The sequence below is a fragment of the Ranitomeya variabilis genome, chromosome 2 (genome assembly GCF_051348905.1).
Source record: "Ranitomeya variabilis isolate aRanVar5 chromosome 2, aRanVar5.hap1, whole genome shotgun sequence".
NCBI lineage: Eukaryota > Metazoa > Chordata > Amphibia > Anura > Dendrobatidae > Ranitomeya > Ranitomeya variabilis.
This window is the reverse complement of record NC_135233.1, coordinates 758469982-758482488: the sequence shown is the minus strand read 5'-3', so window position 1 is coordinate 758482488 and position 12507 is coordinate 758469982. Positions and strand designations below refer to the sequence as shown.

The following is a 12507-nucleotide window of genomic DNA, read 5'->3' as shown; positions in this document are numbered from 1 at the left end:
ATCTGACATAGCAAATGTCATCTGCAACTGGGTCAAAAAAGGACCAGGCACTGCAAGTCTTGGGAGCCCCCCTTTTGACTTTTGGAAGAGACATGCTCCTTACGGGTGCCAAAGCGGAGGCTGCAGGATCCGCAGTCTTCCCCCTCCCTCTCCCTCTTTGGGCCGTACGGGGAATCTCTTCCTCAGAGCTGCTCCCACCACCTTCCTGTCCCTGACGCCAAGATGGGTCAAGGACCTCATCATCTACACTACCCTCTGCCCCCAACTGCTCCTCCTGGGTAGTCTCAGCAGCAGAGCACGCACCAGTAAGTGGCACCTGAGTGTCATCATCAGCTGATGCGGCCTGCGAGGTGGTGACCGGAGCCACTGGCCCACCCGCCTCTTCAGAGGAAGACAGAAAAAGCGGTTGGGCATCACTGCACCCTGCCTCTTCTTCCATTTCTCCAATGCTGCTTGGCTGGCCCCCTGTTTCCAAGCCAAGAGATGATTCAGAGAACAGAAGTAGAGACTGCTCCTGTCCTGGGATCTCTGTCTGCCTGGCCAATTTTGCAGGTGGTGAAGAGACAGATGGCTGCTCTCCAGTGCTCTGTGTCTGAGAGGATGTGGCACTAATGGAAGTTGATGCATTAGCTGCCATCCATCCCACAACGGCTTCAATTTGGTCTTGACGCAGCAGCGGTGTACGGCGCTCGGCGACAAAGCTGCGCATGAACGACTGTTCCCTTGTGAAAGTGGGTGCTGATGACTCACCGGTGCCCGCAGCAGGCACAGAATCCCCACGTCCCCTCCCTGCTCCGCGCCCACGCCCACGTGCCTTACTCACTGCCTTCTTCATCTTGGTTGACTGATAAAGATAAGCAGAAAAGTACTAACGGCTTTGTGTGCTTATTCCTGAGCAACTCCTCCTAACAGGTATAAGACACACTAATTTTCTAAAGTGTGGACTAGACTTGAATATGAGCTAATGTGGCCTACACAAATGTAAAGTGGTGTAACTGGTATGTTTGGTGAACTTTATTATTTATTTTTTTGGGGCTGAACTGACAACGGATAGAGCTGCAGTCACACGGAGACCGTGCAGACAGACGTAAACGGCGCTGCAAGGCCCAAAAACCCTCCTCTACTTTATCCTATGTAGTGTTTTTCCACAAATTAGCTGGAGACGGGTGGAAAGACACTAATAGGATTTTTTTAAATTAATTAGCAGCAGACTACACTACTTGAAAACAAAATGAAAATTGATTTGGCGGTATGACGCAGTGAACAACCCTGAGCTGGAGACAACCAAGCTACGGCTCCTCACAGACTACAGGGCGAGCTGCAGTCACACGGAGACCGTGCAGACAGCCGTAAACGGCGCTGCAAGGCCCAAAAACCCTCCTCTACTTTATCCTATGTAGTGTTTTTCCACAAATTAGCTGGAGACGGGTGGAAAGACACTAATAGGATTTTTTTAAATTAATTAGCAGCAGACTACACTACTTGAAAACAAAATGAAAATTGATTTGGCGGTATGACGCAGTGAACAACCCTGAGCTGGAGACAACCAAGCTACGGCTGCTCACAGACTACAGGGCGAGCTGCAGTCACACGGAGACCGTGCAGACAGCCGTAAACGGCGCTGCAAGGCCCAAAAACCCTCCTCTACTTTATCCTATGTAGTGTTTTTCCACAAATTAGCTGGAGACGGGTGGAAAGACACTAATAGGAATTTTTGGAAAAAATGTGCAGCAGCCTGCACTACTTCAAAAAAAAAAAAAAAAAAAGAACAGTATGAGGCAATGAACCACCCTCCCTGAACTGAATACAACCAGCTATGGATGGCCTATGTGGCTGCACTCAGACTAGAGAGTGGGCTGCACTCACACACACACACACAGAGAGACCTTGCAGATCGCTGTGAAAACAGCGCTACAAGGCAAAAGGAAGGTGAATAGTAGGTGAACACAGCGGTTGCTAAATTAGCCTTTGGAAAGCACAAAGAAGCAAATCGCTATCTCTAAACTGTCCCTCAGTCAGCAAACAGCGTCCTGTCACTAACTGAATTCACAGCAGAGTGATCGCAAAATGGCGCCAGCGACTTTTAAACTGCATCATGACATCATTTCAGCAGCCAATCACAGCCATGCCAGTAGTTTCATGCCCTCCATGCTGAACAGGATGTGCCCACACTTGAAATCATTCTCATTGGCTGAATTTCTGCATTTTGAATCTGGGAACTTCCGATTCCGGTATCCGATACGCGGCAAGTATCGGAATCCCGGTATCGGAATTCCGATACCGCTAGTATCGGCCGATACCCGATACTTGCGGTATCGGAATGCTCAACACTACTAGCAAGTCATTTTTAAGTACTAAATATATATGTTCATTTTTTTAATTGTTTGTTGAGTGCTTTTTAGGGTGGGTTTGGAATAGCCAAAGGCATGTAGCTGTTTAATATTGTTAGTAGTAATGGTCAGCCTCTCGGTGCCCTAATGATTGTATTCCGATAGCTTAGGTATTGCTCCGATGGTGACGTTTATGGAGGCAGTATGGTGTAAAATTAATATGTACAGTAAGTCAGTACAAAGATCACTATTCCAAAATATGCAAGAGTCAATGTTCCATACCAAACATACTGTATGTGAGCCCCTTAAATCAGAAAAACAAAGGGGAAAAATTGCGAAGTTGAATGCCGTGCTCAATAGTCTACAGTTAGCAGTGGATGGGCTATATGTATATATGAATGGCACCCCCTACTCTCCAAAAATAGATGAAAAATTCTAATGAAAGAGAAAAACAGCCAAGTTGTTCAGTTACTTTGTCATTATATAAAAAAAATTACCACAAGAAGCAGGGCTGTGGAGTCGGTGTCCATTTTGGTGGATTCGGTGTTGAAATAAAATGGACCGACTATTAAAATATACGTTGAGTACTGTAGTACAATGCAGGATGTGCTGTAAACATTTTCATAATAATTTGGGAAAGTTCTGAAATGTCCAATAAATGTCTGTTCTGTTCCTGATCTAATGATCTCGGCTTTTAGTGGAGATGAATCTGTGCTGCACTTTATGTCCATGCTCACTAGTGGCCAGGGCTGTGGAGAATCGGAAGTCAGGGAAATTAAGGAGTCGGAGTAAGAGGTTTAGCTTACCGACTCCACAGCCCTAACAAGCAGAGATACAACAATCATACCTTGCATCTTTTCTCCCAAAATCTGCAGGATTTCCAAAATAGACCAATGTATATCCAGATGAAGATGAAGCAAATGCCAAGAAGCTGGTAGAACCTATAAAAAAAAGTATATATTTTTCACCCTACTGGTCAATGTTATTTAAAGGGAATCTGTCAGTAGGATCAATCCTCCCAAGTTGGCTACTTGGACATAGGAAGCTGAATAAAATTATATCTTGATATCTGCATTCTGATATCTTATTCCACAAAAATCCAAGTTTTTCTTATATAAATGAGCTGTTAAGATCTATGGGCCAGACACTGATCTGCACAAGAATCTGTCTCCAGAGCTTATAAAAAAAATACTGCTAATCAAAATCATTGTTACTAGACCCGCCTCCGTTAACTAAAGAGAGAAAAAAAAGTCCAATATTTAAAAAGGATTGTTACAAAAAGGGGAACACATTTTAAATGTATTGTAACGGTTCACTGTAGTCATAAAAATAACAAACTAAGTCCTACATACCTTGAAAAAAATTGTTTGACTACGTGAACGAGAGGGGAAAAAACAAAAAAAGTCGCAGCTTTTTAAACCACACGTTCGATAAAAACCCCAAATGTGCCAGATTTAGAATGGAGCTACAGTACAGACCAAAAGTTTGGACGCACCTTCTCATTTAAAGATTTTTCTTTATTTTCTTGACTATGAAAATTGTACATTCACACTGAAGGCATCAAAACTATGAATTAACACATGTGGAATTATATACTTAACAAAAAAGTGTGAAACAACTGAAATTATGTCTTATATTCTAGGTTCTTCAAAGTAGTTGATGAGCTTCAAGAGGTAGTCACCGGGAATGGTCTTCCAACAATCTTGAAGGAGTTCCCAGAGATGCTTAGCACTTGTTGGCCCTTTTGCCTTCACTCTGCGGTCCACCAGCTCACCCCAAACCATCTCGATTGGGTTCAGCTCTGGTGGCTGTGGAGGCCAGGTCATCTGGTGTAGCACCCCATCACTCTCCTTCTTGGTTAAATAGCCCTTACACAGCCTGGAGGTGTGTTTGGGGTCATTGTCCTGTTGAAAAATAAATGATGGTCTAACTAAACGCAAACCGGATGGAATAGCATGCCGCTGCAAAATGCTGTGGTAGCCATGCTGGTTCAGTATGCCTTCAATTTTGAATAAATCCCCAACAGTGTCACCAGCAAAGCACCCCACACCATCACACCTCCTCCTCCATGCTTCACAGTGGGAACCAGGCATGTAGAGTCCATCCGTTCACCTTTTCTGCGTTGCACAAAGACACGGTGGTTGGAACCAAAGATCTCAAATTTGGACTCATCAGACCAAAGCTCAGATTTCCACTGGTCTAATGTCCATTCCTTGTGTTCTTTAGCCCAAACAAGTCTCTTCTGCTTGTTGCCTGTCCTTAGCAGTGGTTTCCTAGCAGCTATTTTACCATGAAGGCCTGCTGCACAAAGTCTCCTCTTAACAGTTGTTGTAGAGATGTGTCTGCTGCTAGAACTCTAATCTGAGCTGCTGTTAACCTGCAATTTCTGAGGCTGATGACTCAGATAAACTTATCCTCAGAAGCAGAGGTGACTCTTGGTCTTCCTTTCCTGGGGCGGTCCTTATGTGAGCCAGTTTCTTTGTAGCGCTTGATTGTTTTTGCCACTGTACTTGGGGACACTTTCAAAGTTTTCCCAATTTTTCAGACTGACTGACCTTCATTCCTTCAAGTAATGATGGCCACTCATTTTTCTTTACTTAGCTGCTTTTTTCTTGCCATAATACAAATTCTAACAGTCTATCAGCTGTGTATCCATCAGACTTCTGCACAACACAACTGATGGTCCCAACCCCATTTATAAGGCAAGAAATCCCACTTATTAAACCTGACAGGGCACACCTGTGAAGTGAAAACCATTCCCGGTGACTACATCTTGAAGCTCATTAAGAGAATGCCAAGAGTGTGTAAAGCAGTCATCAAAGCAAAAGGTGGCTACTTTGAAGAACCTAGAATAAGAATTTCAGTTTCACACTTTTTTGTTAAGTATATAATTCCACATGTGTTAATTCATAGTTTTGATGCCTTCAGTGTGAATGTACAATTTTCATAGTCGTGAAAATACGGAAAAATCTTTAAATGAGAAGGTGTGTCCAAACTTTTGGCCTGTACTGTATATCAGAGGTGTCAAACTGCATTCCTCGAGGGCCGCCAACAGGTCATGTTTTCAGGATTTCCTTGTATTGCACAGGTGATAATCTAATCACCTGCACAGAATGATTCCAGCACCTTGTGGAATGCTAAGGAAATCCTGAAAACATGACCGGTTGGCGGCCCTCGAGGAATGCAGTTTGACACCTCTGCTGTATATGGTCCGGTCCTTAACTGGTTAAAGAGGACCTTTCAGCAGGTCAAAAGTGCCCAGTTATTTGACTCTCCCTGCTCCCATGAGTAATCAGGTATTTTATTTATTTATTTTGTTAAATCCTTCATGGGGTTCCATAAATAAGGGGCTTTTTACTTTGAGCTAATCTTCATGGTCTTTCTTTAAAAAGGGAACATTGCTCACAGGGTAATAACACATCAGCCTAAATTCGCACCATCAAAGAACCCTCGGAGCATCACCCCCTTAGTAAAGTCCCAGAAAACTAGCACCAAATTAAACTGGCCCATATCTCTGGAACTGTATCAATAAAGAGAAATAAAAACAAACATGGAGTACTCAGGGAAGAAAGAATAAAACAATTTTGCAAACGCTGGGTAATGATTTTGGAGATCTAGGAGCTGGCACTAAAGAGGACCCATAACTTCTTTATCCTGCTGTAAATATCTGTTCTCCTGAATCTGGCATGGTTTCCTTTTTTGTTCCGCTGCGTCTTCATTACGGAGATATGTTTTGTTTTTAAGCTTTTTGCACTGTTTTGCTCATTTATTGCAGAGGCTTTTGCCACCTGTGTTTTTTTTTTTTTTTTTTACTTGTGGGTATAACATAGTGCATGGATTCCAAGCGGAGGACCCCTGAAGAAAGGTCAGGTCACTTCTTTTAACCGCTTGGTGTCTTTGGAAACCTGAAGCAGTTAAAAGCAGTTTCAAAGACGAAACATAAGCAGAGCAAGTTGTTTTCCGATGCACACATTAACTACTTTTTCAGGTGGGATTCGGAGTGTATGCACCTAAAAAAGACATTGTGAGGATACTGTATATCCTTGAAGGGCTTGCCCACTACTTGTACTACCATATCCTACATGGAACAGTACCCTGCTTAAAGTAAACGCAGCATCTAAACACATCCCGGACTGGTGCAGCAATAGCGGAGCAGTGTCTCCCATGATATTATGTCACATGAGCCCAACAGCCACTGATGGGGCCTCCACCTCCCTTGTCCAAAACAGTTTGGAGGGATTGGTCACAGTTTAGCAATCTATTTATTAGCTGATGGGCTGCAGTGCTCATGAGACATAATCGGGCACGACTGATTGCAGACACAAGCAGGTTTGGCACTGGTCCGAAAGGCAAATACCGGTATATGTACTGTTGCATTTAAGAAAAGGTTTTCTATGTAGTGGAAAACCCTTGTAATAGCCTTAAATTACTAAATTAGAGAGGAATTTTTTATTCCTGTATGTATATATATTAGACAGGGTTACACTTTGTCTCTTAAGCACATACATTAATGATAGCCATGCAAAATGAAAAGGCAAAGGATACAATGCATTTATGGCCAGTGTCGGGCACATATGCTCAGGTGGTATACAACACAGTCACGATGGGTGGAAAGATGGACGTCTCGGCATCCGTCCATCATAGAGACCATCTTTTTATGTGGTGCTTCACTGTATAGGAAAGAGCAGTCTGCAACTCATTCTTATGTAGTTCAAAAAACAGTATGCACACACATACCGGCGAGAAGAAGGGCAAAAGAACACACTTTTGGCCTCTGTCTATTGGCTGGGCCCCACACAGAGTACACTAAGGGAGCTTTTACACTGCATTCAGACTCCCGTTCGTGGGTCCCATCAGGGCTTCTGTCCAAACCCCCCGCAAAATGGGATTCTGGCGTATGTGCCGACGGGGCCATAAACTGTAATTGTACCCACAGAGCGAAGGTGTGCGGTGTCGAGCATAATTTGTGGGTGTATATGCCTACTGGAGATAGACACAGAGACTCAGTCTACTACATCTGAGAATGTCTGCCCCCAGTAGGCATATACGCCCAAAAATGATGCACAACACCGCATACATTCACTCTGCCGGCATCATTATAGTCTATGGCCCTGTCTGCACATACCTCCAAATCCCATTTTGACAGGGGGTTCGGATGCAAGCCCACGAACTTGTAGAAAAGCCCAACGTGAAAGCACCCCAAGTATAATGTGCACATTGGCAAACCAAGTCAGCTAGATTGTGGAGATAAAAACTAATACAAGTACATACATTACAACCAACACTGTTTGAAAAAATAAATAAATAAATAAATCTTTTGTTCTTTGTGTCTCTATACACAAATCCAAAGAATATTTGAGTAAAATGAGTGACATGAGTCACTGTGCAGGAGGAATACGATATGTTACATATGATTACAGTACAATTTAGAACTTATTTTTTACTGCTTATGCAAAAAAGTAAGCAACTTTTTATTTATTTTAACATCACATTCTGACAGCTGGCACTTTTTTCATTTTTCAGACTACACACTCCATATGAATTTTTGACCATTTTATCTCATGAAAAATAAACAAAAATAGGAATTCTGGTGTAGTTTTATTTAAAACTTTTTTTTTTTTTTTTTTTTTAAGGGAAAGGGGTGACGGTAAATAATTGTTCTAGTTGTGACAGGCCCGGTAACACCACATGTGTCTCTTTTGGGACATTTGGCTTCATTATAGAACAGACTTTTTAACAGTGGGTGTTCAATTGATAGCAGACAACTGAGGAAGGCTGTAGGATGCCAAAACATGTTGTGTTTTTATCTATTTTTAAAATTGTAAACTTTTTTTTTTTTTTATTGGTGGCAAATTTGTATTCTTCTGCTGTGAGAGTGCCACACACCAGAACACCCACTGCTATCACACGCTGGAGGAACTTCTTGCAGCACACTAGGTCGGCTCTACCCATCAGTTAGCACAAATCATTCAGATGGGCACACAATTTCTCACCTGATGATTTTATTTTCACCCACTATGGTTAGGTAGCGCCACCATTACTCTCCTTTCCAGAAGGGGTTTAGAGTATTAGTATTATTATCCAGTCTGTTCATGTTCTACTGATAGGTAGCTGAACAGGTTGTGCCTCTGGCCCGATCTATTAGGTTTTGGTCTATGGTAAACTGGAGAACAACCATTGGCTCCTTGCGATCACACTGCAGAGAGCCAATAGAGCAGGGGTGGGGAACTTTTCATGTGGCCCGTGGGCAGGTCACCGGAGTCCACAATGCTCGGGCGGCAGCCGTATCCTGCCAGCTCTTTAACCCCCAAGTGCACAGTATGCAGCGTACATTATAGAACGCTGCCTGCCTGCACATGAATGAGGAGGTCATCGGGGTGGGTGGGGTTAGTGCCCAGTGCACTCCGTCCTCCTGTCCTGGAAGAGGAGCTGCTGCCAGAGAGTCCAGTGCGATCTCTGTGCCGGCAGCTCTGTGCCTGTCTGCTGGTGAGTGGTGATTTGTGTGTCCGCAACTCTGTACCTTTCTGCTAGTGATCTCTGCCCCTCAGCTATGTGCACCCCCCTGAGATGTGTCCCCCCCAGTTATGTGCCCCAATATGATCTCTGTGCCCCCCAAATATATAGCCCCCTGTGATTTGTGTCTCCCAGCTATGTGCCCCCATGTGATCTGTGCCCCCCCGTGATCTGTGTCCCCAGTTATGTGCCCCTCCTGTGATCTCTATGCCCCATAGCTATATATCCCCCTGTGATCTCTATGCCCCCCAGCTATGTGCCCCCCTGTGATCTGTCCCCCCCCCCCTATATGCACCCCCCCTGTGATTTCTGTGTCCTCCAGCTATATGCCTCCCTATGATCTCTGTGCCCTCCAGCTATGTGCACCCCCGTGATCTGTGGCTCCAGCTTTGTGCCCCCCTGTGATCCCTGTGCCCCCTGCTATGCACCCGCTGTGATATTTGTGCTCCCATGTGTTCTCTGTGCCCCCTGTGATCTCTGTCCCCTCCAGCTATGCCACCCACCGGTTATCACTGTGTTCCCCTGGTGATCTACGAGTTCCACCTGGTGATCTATTTCCCTGCTCGGCGATGCCTGTCCCCCCCCTCCACCAGTGTTGTATATCCCCCCAGGGCTGTATGTGCCCCCAAGTGATATGTACATTCCCAGTGCTGCATTTACCCCAGAAGTGCTGTATATCCCCCACCTGTGATGCATATAGCCCCAGTGACGTATGCGACCCCACCAGTGATGTATATTCCCCCCCAGTGCGGTCTGTGCTTCCTAGTAATGTATATAGCCCCCTCAGTGTTGTTTATTCCCCCCAGTGATGAATATGTCCCAGCATCTCCTGTGATGTCTATGCCCCCCAGCACCGCCTGTAATTTATATGAGCCAGAGTCTCCTGAGATGCCTTCACATTAAGGGCAAGTTACTGTAATTGTTTGACTAAATATACCGAGGTAATTTTCAAGGTGGTCATTTTTTTTGTGGCCCCCGAATGATGGTAGAAATTTCCAAATGGCCCCCGACTGGAAAAAAGGTTCCCCACCCCGGCAATAGAGTGACAGAGAGAAAGATTTATACGTCGCAGTAGCTATTCAATGTAGCATGTAAGGAGTTAATAGAGCTGCTACAAAGACTGACAGCACTCACACCTCACCGCTGTGTCAGCTGTGCTTTACAGTCTGTGCTTCCTCTTGCACTAGTAGTTAGGGCCTTTTCACAATGAAATGTATAGTGGCGCCTTTTCACAATGAAATGTATAGTGGCTCATCCATTAGGATGTGAAAAGGCAGTGCTGTGAATAAGGCCTCTGTGATCTCTAGTAAGTAACTATGTATGACCTCTAGTAAGAAAAAATGTCAATTTAACAATGGAATGTCATTTTTAGGATTTATCAAACCTGATACCCAGGTGGGGACCCATGTGATTGTGGAAATAAAGTGACTGCATTGCTTTTATTCAAAAGTGGGAAAACGGCACCTCGCCTCCACTAAAATTAATTGGGCTTAGCTGCACCACCACTTACAAAATGTGAAAGGCTGCCGCATAGGAAGAGAGTAGCCATAATTTCCTACAACCTCTCAATACTGCATAGTCTGGTCTTCAAATAAGACTTGTCATCAACATACTAGACAAACCTTGCCGTGATGTTGAATGGAAAATGCTCCAAGAATGTGGTTTGGGAGATCACTGAGACTTCCAATATACAAGGTAAGTCCGTGTAGCGCTTCTATCAGTTTGGTGGGGAGCTGAGCATTCATGTCCTCATATGGATGAGCCAACGAATTTTCTGTCTGCCTTGAGGAATCCACAAACCTAAAAAAATATAGGATTTTGTTTAAGAAAAAAAATAGGGATTTTTGTGTGTACTCACCATAAAATCCTTTTCTCCGAGCCACTCATTGGAGGACACCGGACCATGGGGTGTTATGCTGCTGTCACTAGGAGGCTGACACTAAGCTGAGACAAAAAAAGGTTAGCTCCTCCCCTGCAGTATACACCCTCATGCTGGCTTCCAGAGACCCAGTTCAGTGCAAAAAGCAGTAGGAGAATAATAACAATATATCATGTAACAGTAGAGTACAACATGTCAAAGAAAGTCAAAAACCGAAAAAGGTAAAAAGCCGAACAGGCTAACAGGGTGGGTGATGTGTCCCCCAATGAGTGGCTCGGAGAAAAGGATTTTACAGTGAGTACACACAAAAATCCCTATTTCTCCTTCGCCACATTGGGGGACACAGGACCATGGGACGTCCCAAAGCAGTCCCTGGGAGGGAAACAATACAACCAAATAACTCCGTGTACCATCTGACTACAAATGCGCGACGGCCGCTTGCAGAACATGTCTGCCAAGGGCCGCGTCCGCAGAGGAATGAATGTGGACATTGTAGTGCTTTGTGAAAGTATGCAGGCTGGACCACGTTGCGGCCTTGCAAACCTCCTCCGCTGTTGCCTGGTGCCGGATGGCCCAGGAAGCACCCATCGACCGAGTGGAGTGAGGTCTAATCCCCACCGGGATAGGTCTACCTCTGACTTGATAGGATTCTTGGATAGCAAACCAAATCCATCTCGCTATCGTGGACTTAGACGCAGCCAAACCCTTTCTGTGACCCTCCGGAAGAACGAAAAGGGAGTCTGATTTTCTGAAATGAGCCGTTCTGGAAATGTACCTCCTAAGGGCCCGTACCACGTCTAGGGTATGAAGGGCTTTTTCAACCCTGTGTTTTGGCTGCGGGCAAAAAGAGGGAAGAATGATGTCCTCGTTAAGGTGAAAAGAGGAAACCACCTTAGGGAGAAAAGCAGGAGATGGGCGTAGGACTACCTTGTCCTGGTGGAAGGCAAGAAAAGGAGCCCGGCAGGATAAAGCGGCCAATTCTGAGACCCGTCTGATAGATGTTACGGCCACAAGGAAAGCAACCTTCCAGGAGAGAACAGTAAGTGGAATGTCCGGAATAGGCTCAAAAGGAGGTTCCTGAAGAACCCCCAGGACCAAGTTGAGATCCCAGGTCTCCAACGGCATTCCGTAGGGGGGTACCACATGGGAGACCCCCTGAATGAAAGTGTTGACTTGAAGGCTGGCAGTGATCCTACGTTGGAATAACACGGATAACGCTGAGATCTGACTTTTGAGGGAACTCCGCGCCAAGCCGGAATCCAAACCGGACTGAAGGAAATCCAAGATGCAAGGGATAGAGAAAACGAGCGGAGGGCGATGACGGAGCCTACACCACGAGAAGAAGGATTTCCAGGTGCGGTGGTAGATGGAAGCGGAAGACGTCTTGTGAGCGCTTAAGATGGTGGGAATGACCTGCTGAGAGAAACCGTCTCGAGTTAGAATCCAGGTTTCAACAGCCACGCCGTTAAACGTAGGGCCCCTGAGCTCTGGTGGCAAATCGGCCCTTGGCGAAGCAGATCTGGACGGTCTGGTAACCGCCAGGGGACGTCGGCTACGAGCTGAACGAGCTCCGCGTACCAAGCGCAACGTGGCCAATCAGGAGCGACCAGAATGACCGGAACCCCCTCCGTCTTGATCTTCCGGATCACCTTCGCCAGTAAGGGAAGCGGAGAAAACACGTACGGGAGATGGAACTGATGCCACGGGGATATCAGTGCGTCCACTCCAATAGCCTGGGGATCCGGAGAACGAGCAATGAAATTGTGAACCTTGGCGTTCAATCTG

General features: G+C 45.3%; 1 protein-coding gene across 2 annotated transcripts in view; it reads right to left on the bottom strand.

The window, feature by feature from the left end:
• Nucleotides 1–12507, bottom strand: part of MMS22L (MMS22 like, DNA repair protein) — a 125650-nt gene that overhangs the window by 80308 nt on the left and 32835 nt on the right. For both annotated transcript variants that reach the window (XM_077289684.1, XM_077289685.1), the window contains 2 exons: nucleotides 10466–10643; nucleotides 3178–3271 (listed from right to left, as the gene is read on the bottom strand). In XM_077289684.1, coding sequence (XP_077145799.1) covers nucleotides 3178–3271; nucleotides 10466–10643 — 272 coding nt within the window. The remainder of the gene's footprint in view (nucleotides 1–3177; nucleotides 3272–10465; nucleotides 10644–12507) is intronic.